This window comes from Lontra canadensis, unplaced genomic scaffold (assembly GCF_010015895.1).
Source record: "Lontra canadensis isolate GAN:19392208 unplaced genomic scaffold, GSC_riverotter_1.0 scaffold7, whole genome shotgun sequence".
Lineage (NCBI taxonomy): Eukaryota > Metazoa > Chordata > Mammalia > Carnivora > Mustelidae > Lontra > Lontra canadensis.
Window position 1 is genome coordinate 20,221,950 of NW_022631001.1, and position 17,626 is coordinate 20,239,575.

General features: G+C 51.5%; 1 protein-coding gene across 1 annotated transcript in view; it reads left to right on the forward strand.

Moving 5' to 3' along the window:
- The window catches only part of TENM4 (teneurin transmembrane protein 4), a 715,043-nt gene that overhangs the window by 341,285 nt on the left and 356,132 nt on the right, over positions 1 to 17,626 (forward strand). The window contains exons 4-5 of the mRNA XM_032852968.1: positions 513 to 800; positions 5,032 to 5,301. Coding sequence (XP_032708859.1) covers positions 513 to 800; positions 5,032 to 5,301 — 558 coding nt within the window. The remainder of the gene's footprint in view (positions 1 to 512; positions 801 to 5,031; positions 5,302 to 17,626) is intronic.

Here is a 17,626-nt window from a genome sequence, read left to right on the forward strand (position 1 = left end):
GGGATCTTGGTAGGGAAGAGATACATGCTAAGTGCTCACCCCAGTGCCTGAGTATGGTCATTCATTTCACAAATTCTTAAGTAGCCTCTGCTCTGTGTCAGGCCCTGTCCCAGTTGGGGACATGTTGGGAACAAACACATGATTCCTATGTAGAGAGATTATGGAAATCAGTGTGCTCTGGTCTTTGTTGTCGACTTCCTTGATACCCATCACTGGAAGAGAGGCTGAGGTGTCCTCGTGGTGGGCAGACGGAGGCTGAGGTGTCTTCGTGGTGGACAGGCGGAGCCGCAGATGGGGACTGGATTCATCATCAGAGCCCCTGGGTGCAGGGGCCCCTCTGCTACTAACATGGGTGTGGCAGTGGAACGGTGCCCTCCCCTCCCCAAGTCTTAAGTCCCTCCTCCGCAGCCTTCCAGGGCCAATCAGGTGCGAGACGGACTGGGGTATTGCCTCTGCCTCCTGGGGCCTGAGCTCACGCCCTTTCTGCCCTTTCTTTGGTTCCCTGGCTTCAGACCACTCGGCCCTGAGTGCCGCGAGGACCCTGTTCGTGGATGTGGAGGAGCGCGGGCCGGAGGCCATGGACGTGAAGGAGAGAAAGCCGTACCGCTCGCTGACCCGGCGCCGTGACGCCGAGCGCCGCTACACCAGCTCGTCCGCGGACAGCGAGGAGGGCAAAGCTCCACAGAAGTCCTACAGCTCCAGCGAGACCCTGAAGGCCTATGACCAGGATGCCCGCCTGGCCTATGGCGGCCGCGTCAAGGACATGGTACCACAGGAGGCCGAGGAGTTCTGCCGCGCAGGTGAGGGCGGCAGAGGCGGGGCCAGAGGCAGGTGTGCACCTGGGTGCGTGGGCACGCGGGCACGTGAGCAGGCGGGAGGGCGGGACGCAGGTCAGCGCCGGGCCTCGGCTCCTTCGGCTCCTGGATCTGGTCAGAGCCTGCCGGTAACTCATTCTTAGCTTGTTCATCTTCGCGCTGTTGGCATAAAGAGGTGGTTAGGAGCAGGGGCTGAGTTCAGCGCCGCCACCGGCTCTCGTCTGGCCTCCGTCCCCACCTGTTAGACGGGCTTGAGTGGTCTCCCGCTGCAGAAGAGCAGCGTGGTGGAAGTGGTAAGCAGACATCAAGTGCAGAGTCAAGTCAGCTGTTGGTTTTGTTACTCGTCATGTATGTATCCATTCAGCGAAAGAATCACCTTCCTTGCAGGAAGCACTGTCCTAACCTTGGGAGGAACACGTTCCTGAGACAGACCTAACATCCTGGCACCTGGCTCCTCTCCTTCACTTCCTGAGTATAGTAGTCACCAAAGCCTGTCCAAATACCTTTCAAATCCGTCCCTCTTCTTCACGCCCTCAGCCAAGTGTCCCAGTTCAGACCACGGTCATCTCTCTGGGAGGGCTGACCACCACCCCTTTCACCTGGTGCTGCCCGCTTTGGGCCATTCTGTGCACTGCAGCTAGAGTGAAGTCGGCAATGACTCCCCATTGCCCTCAATCTGAGCTCCTTTACCTGGCATAAGGGACTTTCCCCAATCCGTTTTTCTCCCTGGACTCTTTGATCCCCTACCTCTCCACACCCTCCCACCAGGGCTCCAGCCCTGCAGACCCACTCATCATCCCCACGAGCACCGTGGTATTTCTTCCCTACCCTGGTGCATCAGTGATTGCTGTTCTTCTGCCGAAAGAGCTGTGGGCCTTCTCTGATGCCTGACTGGCTGCTACCAATGGCCAATTCTGCCCCACCTGCTCCCCCTCCAGCCAAGATTAGCCAGGCCATGTGCTATGTAGTTTAGATCTGTTTTGGCATTGTTACCTAATCCTTACAACAATGCCAGGCTGAATCATTTGCCCCAGATCTCGGAGGTAAGAGGAACCGGTCTCATGTACACACAGCCCCTCTGAGAGCCTGGCACGCAACCGGCCTCTTCCGTAGGACCAAATCTACATGAGAGCCGACCCGTCAGGAGGGCTGCCTCTCAGGCTTGAAAGAGGAAAGTTCTTCAACTCTTGTCCGGTTTATGGTTTAGAGCTCAGACTGGCAAGTGACAGATCTGGATTTGGATACTGGATCTGTCCTTTTGACTAGCCTCAGCTTCCCCACCTGGGCAGTGGGTTACCGGTGATGCTTCCTAATAGTGTGTGCTCATGAGGATTAATGAGGATTGTAAATAAAGCCCTTGACACAGTGCCTGGCATGGAGCAGGTGCTTCATAAAGACCACCTACCATGAATTGCCCACTCTGGGTCTCAAGGAAGGGAAGGGACAAACTGGTATCAAAGCTTTCTTCCAGCTCTCTTCTGCCTGTGCTTGCTAGAGCTCAGCCAGCCCCGACCGGCCCCGTTTGGCCTGCGAGTCACCCTAGCCCATGAGTCTGCATGGAGGAGCCCCCTCATCTTTATCAATAATAAGTCAGAAGCATCCCCATCTCACAGGCAGGCATAACCATGGCACTCAACGAAGTACTTCCCTATCCATTACCTCCCTAGATCCTTAAAAACTCTGTGAGGGTAGCAGATCCTAGATTATTGTCTCCATTCTAAAGAGAAGAACTTTGAGGCTCAGGTGATGGCCCCAGCCCAAGATCGCACAACTTGATGTTGAGAGACGTGGTATGTCTACCCGTGCCTGGATCTCAGGAAAGAGGCCAAAAGGACATAAAGTGAACAGATCATAAGGACTTCTCATATCTGACGAACTAAATCTCCTAAACTCCCACCTCGGGGCGGGGGGCGGTGGGGGGGGCGGCTAGGCTGGCTCACAGGGATCAGGGAGCCTTTCGAGTCAGCCCTCATGAGATGTCTCAGCTCATTCATACTCATGCTGAGTCTGGCTGCCTAAAAGGGCATGGAGGGCAGGCGTGCCACATGGAAATGGATGCAGCCTGGGCTGTTTCTTTCACATTCTTCTGATGTGTGACTTGTCTCCCTTGAGAGCGCCAGCCCATCAAGGCGGGAATATGAGCTGGTGTTGGGGCAAGGAACGAGACGGGCTGGGAAGGGAGGGCAGTGACAGGTGAATGGGGCAAGCAGGGCAAATGGTGTGCAGAGAGAGTGGGAAGCAGACTGAGGGGATTTAGGCCCCAACTGCAAGTTTCTTCTACTTAGAAGAAGAACACAAGGGGAGCGAAGGGCACAGAGCGGCATATTCAGAATATTTAACATCCGTCTGACCCCTGCCCTGACCAACCCTGAACATCTGCCTGGCCACTGAGCAGAGCCCGGTGGTCCCTGCTCTGCTGTATCACCGGGAGGCTGGACATTGTTTCTAGGGAAGGGGCTGGAGTAGCAGAGCAGAGGCAGCAGGCAGAGGGTGGGAGGAGGCTCGGGCATCAGTTGCAGTATGCACCAGTAGAGAACGGTTCCATGACTATAGCCTCACATTAAGGCTGGAGCAGCATGAACCACCTGAATACCAGGCTTGGGGCACCCCTCGTCCCACTGTAGCTCTCATTTCAGTAGCAGCCCAGGTGGTGTCTGCTCCCCTCCTTCCCTCTCTATCCATCCACCAAAGTCCTGCCAGACTTTGTGTCTCTTTTCTTACAACTTGCACTGAGCACCCACTCTGTGCCAGGACAGAGGTGCTGCTCCTAAAGCCGCCTGGGACCCTCCGGAGCACAGAGCTGATTTGCAGAGTGATCCCCGTGACTATGGCCAGAGCTCTCCCAGCTGGCTCCCCTCCTCCCTCTCTGGCAGGTCCCCTCCAGGACCAGGGGAGGAGACCTACTCACTTGCCTTTGAAGGCTGTCCTATTCAGCCCTGGACCTGGTTATAGGAATCCTTCCAAGTCTGAACATCTCTTCTTCCTCTGTTCTCCAAGTTCACTTTCATCAGCAGACCTCTCCTCTGAGCGCCCACTCTCTGCCTCCATGTTCCCAGAGCATTCTCCGTGGATCTCCCCACTTTGGACTTCAACCCTTAATCATGGTTTTGGTTGTATCTGCCCCACTTGCTATGAAATCTGGCACCACGCCCTACTGTGTGTTGTGTGTTGCTGAAGGCCACAGCCAGCTGGAATTGGTTTGGATGTGAGTGCTACCTGATTAGAAGGCCGTTTCCCAGATCGTTGGTTTATTTGGGATATGGCTGTTGGTGCCTTTGTCCACCCCTCTTTCTCATCCCCCAAATACTCATGGGAATATTAGAAACATGGGAGAAGCTGTCCTTGAATAGACATTGAATGAACATTCAGGTGTAACATGGACACTGCGTTTCCCATGGAAGGGGAAATGTTACTCAAATGCAAATCTCTGGGTGAACTCCCCTCACCTGGGTCTTCCCTGGCCTCAGTCCTGGACATCACCAGGCCTTCCTGAGCCCTCCAGTCCTCTCAGCAGCCCAGCTCTGGCTGTGCACTGGGCTCCCTGGATTACTCCAAAGCCTTCGGATTCCCGCCACAGTCCCAGCCCCACATGGCTTGAGCAAGCGGAAGGCAGATCCCATGGCCTGTGTGAGGCCCACTTTTCTCTGCCAGTGCCCATCTTCCTTGTCATGCTCCAGGCTTTCCTGGCCTGGCAGAAAGGACGTTCGGGTCCCAGGGCAGCCATCTACATCCCCTTAACTAGACGTCTGCCCTGCTCAGGAGTGCAGCTTTCTGCCAGGTCCTCCCTGGACTGGACATCAATTTAACAGACATCTCTTGAGCCCGTACTGAGTGCTGGGCAGGGGGATTTAAGAATGAGTCTGACATGGTCCCTGCATCCACTGAGGGCAGTAGCAGCGGAAGGGTCAGGCCGTGGCCCTCCCGTGTGGGACGCCTGAGGCCATGGACTCTTGGAGGGAGCATGGCTGTAAGAAGCAATGACTGCCTCGCAGGGTGTAGGTGTTAGGGGCGACTTCACAAGGGAGGTGCTGTGCGAGGTAGGCCTTAAAGGATGTGGAGGGGTTGGGCCGATGGGGGAGGGGCAGAGGAGCCATTTAGGCAGAGAGGCCTGTGCGGGGAACACCACGCCAGCTCCAAAGTCAATAGTGAATCCGAGTTGAGGGGTCCGGTTTCTGGCGGGGTGACCCTAACCAAGCTCACCTGCCTTTCCTCCCAGGAGCCAACTTCAGCCTGCGGGAGCTGGGGCTGGGAGAAGTGACACCCCCTCACGGGACCCTGTACCGGACAGACATAGGCCTCCCGCACTGCGGCTACTCCATGGGGGCCAGCTCTGACGCCGATGTGGAGGCCGACACCGTGCTGTCCCCCGAGCACCCAGTGCGGCTGTGGGGCCGGAGCACACGATCGGGGCGCAGCTCCTGCCTGTCCAGCCGAGCCAACTCCAACCTCACACTCACCGACACGGAGCACGAGAACACTGAGACCGGTGAGTGGCCTGCGTGCCCCGTGCCAGGCGCCTGGATCTTGAGGCCAGGCTTTTCATGACAATATTGATTTTCTGCTCCATTGCTGGGGCTTGGGTGACATTGGTGAAAGATTGCTTTGCTCTCAGGGGTCAGAAGTCAGAGCCTCTGCACAGTCACATGAAATACCCACCCGCTGGGACATGCCAGAGACTGGGTCGCTGTTCTTCGTTTTCATATCGGGGGGCACCTAAGGCCCAGGGGTATTACTTGCAAGGTGCCTCTGTATGGGGGAGCAGCGGTAACCAGCCCCCGGAGGCTTGTTGTCCGTCACGTCAGCCGTGTCTGATCCTGCCCGAATCCTGCTCGGTCTCCAGCCTCCAGGGGCTCCGCGGTCCTGGGCAGTCGCCACAGGTGCGCCCTGCCCAGGGTCTTATGCTGGTCACAGCATGGCCTTCAACAGAATCTGTCACATCAGGGTCACAAAACATGAGGGGTTGCTCCCACTTTCCCTTGATCTCAGCTACAGATCTGGGGACACACAGGCTGTGGGCTCTCTAGCCCTGTCTCACCCTGCAGCCCTTCTTCCAAAGCCCGAGTGATGCTGTAGGAAAAGAAGAAGGCAGCTAGTTCACATGCCTCCTTTTTCAGGTGAAAGGAAGGGAACCTGGTTTCAGAATTTGCCTCCTTCCTTTTGGGACCTTGTTAACACGTGTCTGAGGGGCTCTGGTGTTAGAGACAGCCCTGTGGGACGCTGCTCAGGCAATATCCCTTGTCTGGGGCTTTGCTCCCCGCCATGCTCCTGGCAGCTCTGTGGACGCAGGGCAGAACTGAGGAGCCACCTGCTGGGTCTAGCAACCAAGTCCCGGGGAGGGTGGCAGAGACCAGGGACAGCCTCTCTGCCCAGGGGAGGAGAGGGCTTTTGTTTCTCAGAAGTCTGATGAGGGGGTCTGCTGGTGCTTCTGTACCAGAGTGGGAAGGGCAATGTGAGTGAACACTGGGCCAAGCCGCGCACCGGTGCCCCCTACTGGTTTCCGGCTCCAAATGCAGGCTCTTGGTGATCGCTGTCCAGGATTCCCCAGACTCAGGGTGGGGACTATGTCGGAGGCGAAGGTTAAGGCAGTTTAGTCTTTGAAAAGGATGCTCTAGCTGGGTTATGCACAGCACAACCCCAGATTTGGAGTCAGGCAGGAGCCAAGTAAAGTCAGAGTCAGGTGAGAAATTTATTTACCTATAGAGTCAGGTACAGCAGAGTTCCAAATACCCATTCCACCACCTCTCCCGGAGAGCTTGGAGGTTTCCTAGGGAATCTGTGCACCTGTCTGAGGGGTAGGAGAGAAGCAGTGCCTAGATGCTGGCTTGGCATTGTCTCCCTCCCTTGGCCCCCAACTAGCCCTGTGAGTGGGCCAGTGACCGAAGTACCTAAAGGAGATACCCCTCTCTGCAATGACAAGCCATCCACTGTCCTTCATCCACCTTCTCATTAAGGCCCAAGCCAAGCCAGCAGCCCCTTCTCCCACCACTCCCACCATGCGCTGAACCAGAGCAGGGACTTGATATGTAAGTCCTGTACAGAGAAAATGGTCTCTGATTAGGAGGCTGGAAACCTCAGTTCCATCACTGACCTGGGGTGTGCCACTGGATAAGTTGGATCCTTTCTCTGGACCTCCATTTCCTCAACTATAAAATAAGCAGTTTCAACCAAATCTGCATTTCCTATATCTGAGAATGTTAATAGTGCTTAGGTTGGTGAGGGGATGACAATAAGAAAGCACTCTGTGGTCAAATAATGTAAGAAACACTGCGTTGAATGAATTCAAACCAATTTCTTTACTGCAGGACTTGTCAGAGCCTTTAATCTATTAAAATGTGCATGCTAATGGGTAAATCGCCAAGGAGCGATAGAGGCAGCATTCCCCCAGTTGATCGGAGCATGGAACCCTTTGTTCTCAGAGTGTCTGATGGGTTCAGTGTTCAGATGAACACCTTTGGGAATAACTAGGCTGGATGACCTGCAGGCCTTTCTGGATGTGGGGTTCTGGGACCCAAGGTGCTTACATTCAGATGAAGGTGTGCAAGAAGGAAAGGATAGTAGTGACACTGTCAGTGAGCAGCTGCTGCTAAGTGGTAGACCCCAAGCACAGTGCTGGTGCTCTAGTTCTCATATTTCATCTCCCCTCCCCACCCCACCACAACGCCCCTTTGAAGTAGGTTTTTTTATCCCCTTTGCCAGAATAAGGAAACTGCACCAAAGGGTTAAGATACATGCCAGTCACACAGCTAGCAAGACAGGATTTGAACTCAGGCCTGTATGGCTCCAGAATCTTTCTTCTCGTAGTCCTGGTGCCAGTGCATTCCCTCTGCAGCAAAAGGCTGAGGTTGTTTGTCCTTTCGAAGGCTTCTTGCCATGGTGACAAATGATGATTTTTCAACAAAGTCATGACAGAGTGAGGTGCACACCGCCCACATTATTGTGTATTCCCTGAGAGCTGAATTATAACTGAATTAAGCCTCTGTTGGGTGATAATGACAGAGTCGAGGAGCCTGAAAAGCTTCAGCCTTTGATAACGAGGATGGGAAATGGCTGCCTGCTTCCTCTGGCCAGGCCACCTCCTCCTTCTGATCGTTCATTTCGATACTGGCTGCAGCCCTTAGGCCTCGCTGTACTCAGGGCAGACAAGCAGGTGAAGGTGGGCAGGTGAGCCTCACGAAGACCCCCCTGGCCTCCACAGCCCCTCCAGGCCCAGACTCCCCGAGCCCAGACACCCGCAGGTGCTCATGTTCCTGTCCACCTGCCCGGAGGTGGGAAGCTACACTCACAGCTGTGTCCTACTTGGGTCTAACTAGTGACAGGAAATCGTACTGGCAGTACATGCGCCATAGGAATGATTCCCTTTTATCTGCGGAGGAGGTCGACAGTGTTCTTGTTCACACCGTTGTCTCTCCAACTCGCAGCTGAGGGGCCCGGGAGGTGAAGATGGAAAGAGCTGGAGCCAGGCCCTTCCCAGGAGTCTGGTTCTGTCCTGGCTGCTCTCCCTCCCTTCTCCCTGGCCCTCTCATCTCTATCTCCCTCTCCTGCCCTTCTCTCTTTGTCTTGCATTTCTCTCCAGCCCCAGTTCTTCTTCTTCCATGAGAACTCAGGTCTTACTACCAGAACAGGGCTCTGTCACACTGGGTGCACTGGCCAGCCTCTCACTGTGTGGCCGCTCTTTGGGAGTACAGGGGAGCCACACTGAGGGCCCACTGTGTCAAGCCACTGCTCACATGCGATTGCCTTTAAGCCTCATGACGATGCCATAGCATTCCCATCTCCCAGATGGGAAAACTGAGGCTCCACAAAGGTCGGCTGACCTGGCAGAGACTATGTGGGTGGTTAAGTCAGCAGGTCAGCTTAACCAGGGTGGGAAGTCAGATCTCCCCAATCCTATAATCTGAGTGCTTTGCCCAGCTCCACTTGAATCAGTAAGTGCTGGACTCTCAAATGTGTGATCAAGTTCTCTGAGATCCTTACCAAAGGTAGAATGCAAAGTAACCCACAGAGACTTCCAGCCACGGGAAGGAACATCCATTCTGCCTCCCCGCCCGGCCTTGCATTAGTCAATAGTAATTGTCAACAGTATTGATAGTGGTGGAGGCTTTTGCTGAGGTCACAGTGATGCTGCACGCAGCTGCCATCAATAATAACTTTTATGGGGTCCATTAAAGGCAATTTCTGCCCCTGAAGGTTAATGTCAGCAGCTTTTATGTCACTGCTTAATATCTAAAATAAATACAGGATTGACTGGGTAACGGAAACACAAATCTTCCATCCCAGGGCCATCAGGCAGAGCCAGCCCTCGGGCCTCTCCTGCTGAGGTGGGGCCAGCAAGCTAGGGGACAACAAGATGTTGGCGTCAAGCCAGGCACACAGTCGGCGCTCAGTAAATGTTTTTTCACAAAGCAATGGTTATGGTCCGAGCTCCATTCCCAACCACTGGGTCCGGTTGACACGACGTCTCTGTTGTAGATTCCTGTTGTCATTTGTTCTCCATCTATCCCAAGCTCCCTCGGCATGCTGGGCATTACTCTAGAATCAGGAGCCTGGATGAATAGCAGGGAGGTGGAGACATGACAGACATCCTTGTGTCTCTGTCTACAGTGGAGGGATAGCAGGCACCATGGCTGAGTCAAAAGATCAGTGGCTCTGGAGTCTAGTGAGGATACCCGGCCTCATAGCCTCGCAGTGCCACATTCGGCTCTGAAATCTTGGGTGAGTCCCCCGTCCTCCCTGAGCCACAGTTCCCTCATTTCTGAGACAACACAGCTGTGGTTACTAGGGATGGAGAGGAAGGGGATGGGGAGTTGGTGTTTAATGGATGCAGAGTTTCAGTTAGGGATGTTGCAGAAATTCTGCAAAGGAATAGTCTGATGGCCATACTTAATGCCACTGAGTTGTATGCTTAGCCCTGGTTTAAAGGGTTATATGTGTTTTGCCACAATAATAATTAAAAAAAAACAACAACAACAGAAAAAGCATATCATCTTCTTTCCTTGACGTGTTGCTGTGAGCCTATGCTACAACATAGTGAAGCATGTGGGGAAGCATGTGAAGCATGTGGTCTGTGTTGGTCCTTAATTGATGCTAGCTCTTAGTATTAATTTTTCAAGGAGCTGTAGAATGATGGTGAAAGTAGCCATTGGTTTTACCCTGAGGGTGCAAAGGCTCATTCCTTCTTTCCACTCATGTTATGCACCTGGGCTTGAAGGCCACGTAGGATTTCACTGAGCATCAGGGCTCTGAGAGAGGCGTTCCCAGCACAGGCAATTGCACAAGCCAGGGCTTAGAGACGTGTGAAGAGCCATGGTAGGTCTGGGGAATAGTGAAAATTTACTCTGTGCTTTAATCCCAGAGGCAAACTGAGAAATGTATCCAGGAAAGAGACGATGAAACAGAATCACAGTTACCCCCAAATTATCACGCAGTCTAGGTGTTGAAAGGGAAATTATTGGTTAACCTAATTAGGCAGCCAAATTGCTTATTCAGAGTCAGAAGATTAGGTGAGCATCTCCAAAGCACAGTGAGAAAGAAGCTCATTACCAATTTAACTCAATTTATCCTCCACCCTCCCTGGCTCCATGCTCATGAGACGTGGTTTAAAAAATCTATAAGAATATCTATCATTAATTCCCTTAGTGGCCAGAATATGGCATCTACCCAGCCATCTTGTAGGATAGGAAGCCGGGCCCCCTTGGCTTGAGTAGGGATTAGACATCCACATTTGACTTCTCTTCCCATGAGCTGGCCCACACTCCCTCCCAGGAATGCAGAGGAATTAGGGATTAGACTCTCCGACTGGGCAATAAAATGAGGGCTGTAAGGCCCCAAGTTCCATAAAGGATTAGAAAGGGCCTATTAGAGAATTTGGGAATCTGAGAATCAAGGAGCTAGAAGCACCTTAGGGACATCAAGCCCTTTCCTCAGTTTCTGGCCAAGGAAACAAATTCAGAGAGGCTAGGTGACTTCCTGAAGTTTGCACAGCTAATAAATGGTGGCACCAGGGTTTGAGTCCAAATCTGCCTCTCCCCAGTGCCCATTATCTTTCCTGACCACTGCACTCTACAGTTTGCTCTGTTTTATAGAAACTCTTTTGTTAGTTCAACATGTACCATATATATATAAAATCTGGGAGGTGATTCTAAATGTTTCCAGAATATAAAGTTCTTCGTCAGTATTGGAAGCTTGTAGGAAAGTCAGAATCCATAACCCATTAGAGCTGATTTGGAGCTAGAGATCATACCGGGCCATTCTCAGATTGTGAGGTGCTGGAGAAAAGACATTTAAAGTAGGGATCATACTCCCTGATATGAGGAAGTGGAGATGCAACATGGGGGGTTAAGGGGGTAGGAGAAGAATAAATGAAACAAGATGGGATTGGGAGGGAGACAAACCATAAGTGACTTGTAATCTCACAAAACAAACTGAGGGTTGCTGGGGGGAGGGGGGGTTGGAGAGGGGGATGGAGTTATGGACATTGGGGAGGGTATGTGCTGGGGTGAGTGCTGTGAAGTGTATAAACCTGGCAATTCACAGACCTGTACCCCTGGGGATAAAAATATATTATATGTTTATTAAAAATTAAGATAAAAAATAAACAAACAAACAAATAAATAAAGTAGGGATCATAGAAGTTTAAGAGAAAAATTCTAACCAGAAGAAGTACTGGCCCCCTGGGCTTTGAGGGGTGGAAAAGACTGACAGGTAAAAAGGGAAAAGAAAGGGTGTTCTGACAAGGTATGAAGATGGACAATGAGTCTGGCAGATAAGGGTACAACTAGGAATATGGGGACAGTGTGCTCAGAGGGAGGGCTGGAAAGTTAGCAGGATCACCAGTCATTTACCAATGGTTTATTGAGCACCTACCACATTGCCAGGCACTGTTTTAGATCTTGGGGTTCCAGCATGATCAAAACAGGCAAAACTACCCACTCCCCAGTGAGGAGACTGACGATCAACAAGTATGAAAACTACATGATGTAGGATGTTTCCGGATGATAAGTGTTACAGAAAAGGGGACAGGGAATTCCAGGGTGAGAGCAAGGCTGCAGTTCTCAGTATGGTGGCCAAACAAAGCTTCTCTAAGAAGATGACATTTGAGCCATGGGAGTGAGTGGTGAGGATGTCTAGAAGAGATGTGGTCCTGGCAGAAGGAAAAACAGGTTCAAGAGCCTTGAGGCAGAAGTGTGTCTGGCTTGTTTGAAAAGCAACAACGAGACCAGTGTGGTTGGAGTAGGGGAGGAGGTCAAAGAGGTGATGTGGAGCAGGTCATTGCATGGGCAAACGTGGGAGGGTCCTGAGCTGAGGAGTGACAGGCTCTGATGAATGCTAGCACAGGAACATTCTGGAAGCTATGTTGAGTTAGACCCTGGTGGGCTACTATTATTATTGCTATAATCTGGGAGAAAGAGGATGGGGACTCAGACAAAGAGGAAGGTTGCAGGCAGTGAAGACGGGACCTGGGCCTGAAGAAGGGAGCAAGCCACCTCTTCCCTGGTCTACGCAGGGCCTTGTAGCAGTGAGGAGGACCTCCATACTCAGGTTCTGTGAATAAGATGGGCTCCTTCTTCTCATGCCACATCCCATGCTCTTTTGTGGCCTTGGTCATGAACCACATCCCTTGCTCATTCTTCATACCACATTCCAAGTTTCTAACCTTGCTTCCTGACTCCCACTCCCAGCCTTGCCCTATCCCCTCATGAGATTTGTGGCACCATTTTTTTTTTTTTGTTATAATTTTGGCTTTCCTTCACCTGTTAATTCCAGCCCTTCCTTCTGCTCAGACTGCCTTGGTAAAGTCTAACACAGGGCCTCCTCTCCCTAACATGACACCTGCTAGAATTACGTGTGATCTAGAAGCCCGTATCTGACTGCCACTAACACTGTTGTTCTTGGGAGTTCCTTGTAAAAGGACTTTAAGAAGTCCTGGCCCAGTTAAAATGTGCCCCAGTCTGCTCCCCACCCCTCCCAGGCTGTGCTCTGTTGCTCTCCCTGGTGGGCAGAACATGCTAATACAAGAGCACCTGGCTTCTGACTTGGGAAGAGGAAAAGAGATAGGGAGAATCAAAACTATGCTAAGTTAAGATAGATTGCATTCTTGAAACTAAGTTAGGACCTGCTGTGTGCGGAGAGGTTCAGCAAACCACAGTTCTGCTTTCAATTTGAGCCAACACGATTTTCAATTCAATGGAAGCAATGATGTGCACAATGACAAACGTCCTACGAGAAGATGTTTTCCAGGCTTTTTTTTTTTCCCCCACCAGTAAGTTCAGCTTTGTCTGGGGAGAATGGCTCAAGGAGTAGTTGGTGGTGGGAAAAGAGCTCCCTGCCCACAGGAGCCTAGTTCCAGTGCCACAGTGTGTGGAGTCCGGGGACAAATTTGGTGTCAGTTTTAGGCTCTGTCACCAGTCCCGGTATGACCTTGAACCTCTCACTTCTCCCCTTTGGGCATTAGTTTCCCCATCAACCAGATGGGGTTTTTGGAATCTCAGGCAGCAAGATAACTTGGAAGGAGAATGGTCTTTGGAGTTGAACTCGGAATCCCAGCTTAGCCACTCAGCAACTGGATGGTTTTGAGCAACCTACTGAATCTCACTGAGCCTTGGTTTCTTCACCTGTAAAATGGGAACAAATGAGTGCTGAGCTCCCAAAGTTGTAATAAGCCTGCCAGGAGACTGTGCGCGTGAAAGAAACAGCACAGTGTGTTCCAAATTGTGGGTCATGACCAATCCTTAAATAAAAGGTGGGGCTCCTCACCATCATTTAGAATTGTAATAACAAAGAGAACAGAGAAGAGGAGAATAGAGTTCATAACGCGTAGTAAGGTCAGTTGTTTTGTGAATTTTAAAATTTAATTCTGCTTTACACACAGCATTGGTAGGAGGTTATACAATGTTTTTCTTATTGAGGAGCTGAGTGAGAAACAAATAAGTTTAAAAGATGGTACCAGGCACGTAGCAGGACTTTGTGCGTGTCGATTACTCTCCTTCAAGAACACCTCAGCCTAAAGAGTCCGTGATTCGTGATGTCAGAGTCTTGTCCAAAAACTGTTGACATTGTATTTGGGGTGCTCCCTTACTGAGAACGAGTATAGATTTGGCAGGGCTTCATGATTCAGTTGGGTTCAGGGATCAGATTGGCTTGCCCAGTGTCACGTAGCTTGTATAGTGACAGCTGGCATCCCTGGTCTGTAGATCCCAGCCATTTATCCTGTGAAAATGGCCAACAGGGTGGCTCATATGCCCTGGGGTCGCTATGAGCTGTGAGGACAACAGGGAAAGCTGACCCCCAGATGGGAAGAGCTGACTCAGGAAGTTCCAGGGGGCTGGAAGGGTCATCCCTGAATCCACAGGGCCCTCTGGGTCTCCGCTCAGCACAGAGGCAACTGGAGAGGAACCCCAGACAACAGCATGTCCAGTGAAATTTGGCTTCCCCCAACTCGTGGATCTTGATTACAAATTCAATTACACACTAATCAAGCCAGGCAGATGGACCACAGTATAGAAATGGCTTTCTTTCCTTTGACTTCGGGCTGGAGAGAAGCCTGTGGAACAAAGCAGGGGAAGGGCTCCTGGGAGTTCATGGGGGCCTGATATATGAAGCACAGAGCAGAGAGTTTAACCACCGCCACTCCCAGGATGTGGAACCGGTCTCTGTGCAAACCCCACCACGTACCTCTTTAGGGAATTGGTCTCAGAGGAGGCCAGACCCTCCCCCAAACTCCTCCCAAACTGGCAGGCCCAGCTTCTTGTGACAGTGGGAGAGCAGCAATGGCAAAAAAAAAAAAAAAAAAAAAAAAAGAGGACCAAAAAAATAGGCAAGAACCCTTGGTCTTATACCGGGGTTGTGTGGACTATATAGAAACAGCATGGCCAAGCAAATGGGACACGAGAGGAGATGAAAGAGAGAAAAGCTAGCCTCCGTCATGGTGGAGGACGGTTCAAAACTACCTGCTCAAGAGCTCAGCCTTTCTCTCCTGAAGGTTGGAAGGAACCACAGAAAAGATTTCAACAAGAGAGGTCAAAGGGGGCAAATTGCCTCGGGGCACTGGGGTGGAATGATGTCCCTCCCAAAATTCATATGCTTGCACTCCAAGCCCTGCTATGAGGGTATTTGGAGATGGAGCTTTGGGGAGGTAATTAGGGTTAGATAAGGTCATGAAGGTGAGACCCTCATGATGGGACTAATGCTTTCGTAGGAAGAGTGAGACGTTGCTCTCTCCATACAAGTGCACTGAGGGAGAGCCATGTGAGCGTGCAGTGGGAGGACAGCCCTCACCAGAACCTCACCGTGCTGGCACCCTCCACAGCTGTCAGAAACATTTCTGTCGCTTAAGCCACCCAGTCTGTGGCGTTTTGTTATGGCAGCCCAGGCTGACAAAGCCTTCAAAAGCTTCAAGAACTTGCCAGGCAGGAAGTCACAAAGCTGGTCCCTCACACGGGACTGTCAAAATCCAGACCTCTTAACCCTGCCCTCACCTCTTAACTCTGCCTCTCACAGAGACAGACCTCCAAAACTATCTGGGTGCTTGACTGCCAGTGACTTGGTGGGTTAAAAAGGGGCTGATATGCAAGACCATCGCCTCCACAATAACAAAACAGAAACAAAACCCTTGATGTTTCACACTTGGAAACACTGGCTCTGGAGTCAGACAGCCCTTTGACTTCCTCGCTGTGTCACACTGTGTTACACAAGCAAGCTTCTGAAACTTTCCATGCCTGGGTGTCCTCACCTGCACAATGGGTATCATTCTCCTCTCTGCCTCATAGAGCGGTTATGAGAATTAAATGAGCTCAGAGACGCTCAGAAGCGCATGGAATTGTGCCTGGCACTCAGAAAGGGCTGTGTGAGCTTACACTGTTGTTAACCACACAGCACTCTGGGAATGACAGAGTGTTTTCTCATCTTGTTGAACATTTGCAACAACCTTGGGGGCAGATAACTCCGTCCTCCTTGTTTTGGAAGTGCTCTAAGATCACAGGGCTGCAAAGTGGTGGGATGGAATCCAGTCCCAGGCCCCTCTGACCCCACACCCACACACTGCCGTCCATAAGGGGGACTGGCAGCTGGTCAGCCTGCCTCTCTCTGCCAACAAGCCCCCACCCCCACCCCAGCCACCGAGGTCTGATTTGCCTCCGGCCAGTTGCTCCCAGGCTGTGCTGTGAGAAAGATCTCAGCCCAGGCTATCTGTTCAAGAAGCAACTTCCCTTCAGATAAGGAGGTGAATCCTTTATGTTCCAAACAATGAAGAGGACTTTTCCCTCCACTACCCAGCTCTGAAATTAGTTTCCTGTGTTCAGCTTTGTCGGACCTTGGCTACAGAACAAATTGCTTTTCTGAATGTGCCTCCAAAAAGGAAATAATCGTATGGAACAAACCCAGTTTCAAGTGTGGTATAAACAAAGGGTGAGTGTTTGCCATTCTAGCTGCTTGTAAAGATGGAAGAGGGAGGAGAGAGTGGCCATCCTGGGTGAGAAGTGGGCTGTGAAAATGCAGAGGAAACTCTTGGATAGGAACCAAATGGGCTAAGTCAGAAGGCAGACAACACATCAGAAGTGAGGCGCCCCAGGCATCTCTCTGCTCCTGCAGCCTCACTTGGTCACACAAAAAGAGAGAGACTGCTCAAGTCCCGAGGATTTACCCTTCTTTCTGTGTGCATCTACAACTTTCCATCATTCATTACCTCAGCCCTAGAGTTAGCAGCGCTGAAAGATGCATTTTATTTAGAGAAAATATTATGTCATTTTTTCCCCAGCTAGATTTAAAAAGCTCTTCAAAAATCTGCTGTGGCACTGGGCCATTATTACTCACATTTAGGGAGTATGTAATAGCTCACAATGTCCTTTACTACCCAGCATTTCATAAATTATCACATTATCTCCCTGGTCCCAGCACCTGAGCCCACACCCTGACTTTGAACCCTGACAATGGACCTTCGAACTTGGAGCCCACGTGTGGGAAATGGGGGGGCAGTGCCCAAAGCTCAGTGAGTCACTGGAAGGACTCACGGGGCTAAGCATGTAATGGGACACATGGCTGAGGTTTATTACAGCAGAAGGATACAAAGCAAACCAACAAAGAGAAAAGGAGCTGAGGGCAAAGTCCAGAGGAAACCAGGCACGAGCTCCCAAGCATTCTCTCCCAGCAGAGTCACACAGGGTGGGCCCGAGTCCCCAGCAATAAGTGGTAATGACATGCAAAGCACAGTCTACCGAGAAGCTGGAGAGCCAGCCTGTGCCCAGGGATTTTATCAGATGGCTGGTCGCATCGCTGCCTTCTGCCTAGCTCGTACCCAGATTCTAGCCTTTCAGAAGGAAAGGCTGCCATTACTTGTCCACGCAGCGTAGGCACTGTAAAGCCACTCTTACCCTTTAGGGAAGTTTTAATGTCAGGTACGGACCTATTTACCAGTCATGTTCCCAGACTCCAGCCCAGGGCCAGCCTTGCCAGCAGACCTTTCTCAGCCCCTGGTGCTAACTGTCGTGCGTGAGCCACGTGGACCCCCTTCTGCTTAACTCAGGAGTCACCCTAGCAGACCACCCAGTGTGGACTTCTCAAGACAGCTTTGTAGCCCTTCACTCTTTCTCTTTCATGTCATAACACTCAGAGTGTGATTACCCACGTCATGAGACCTTGCTTAACAAAGAAAGTTGACTATTAGGGCAACACGGGAGAAGAGAGAATGACCTGATGGATCTTCCGCAGGAAAAGAGACGCATGTCTAAATGCTATCACAATGGGCCTGGGGCCAGGGCTCCTTGGTCTGCAGTTGGATAGATGAGCTGGGGGCGGGTGGAGGGTTTTGGTGAAGCCAC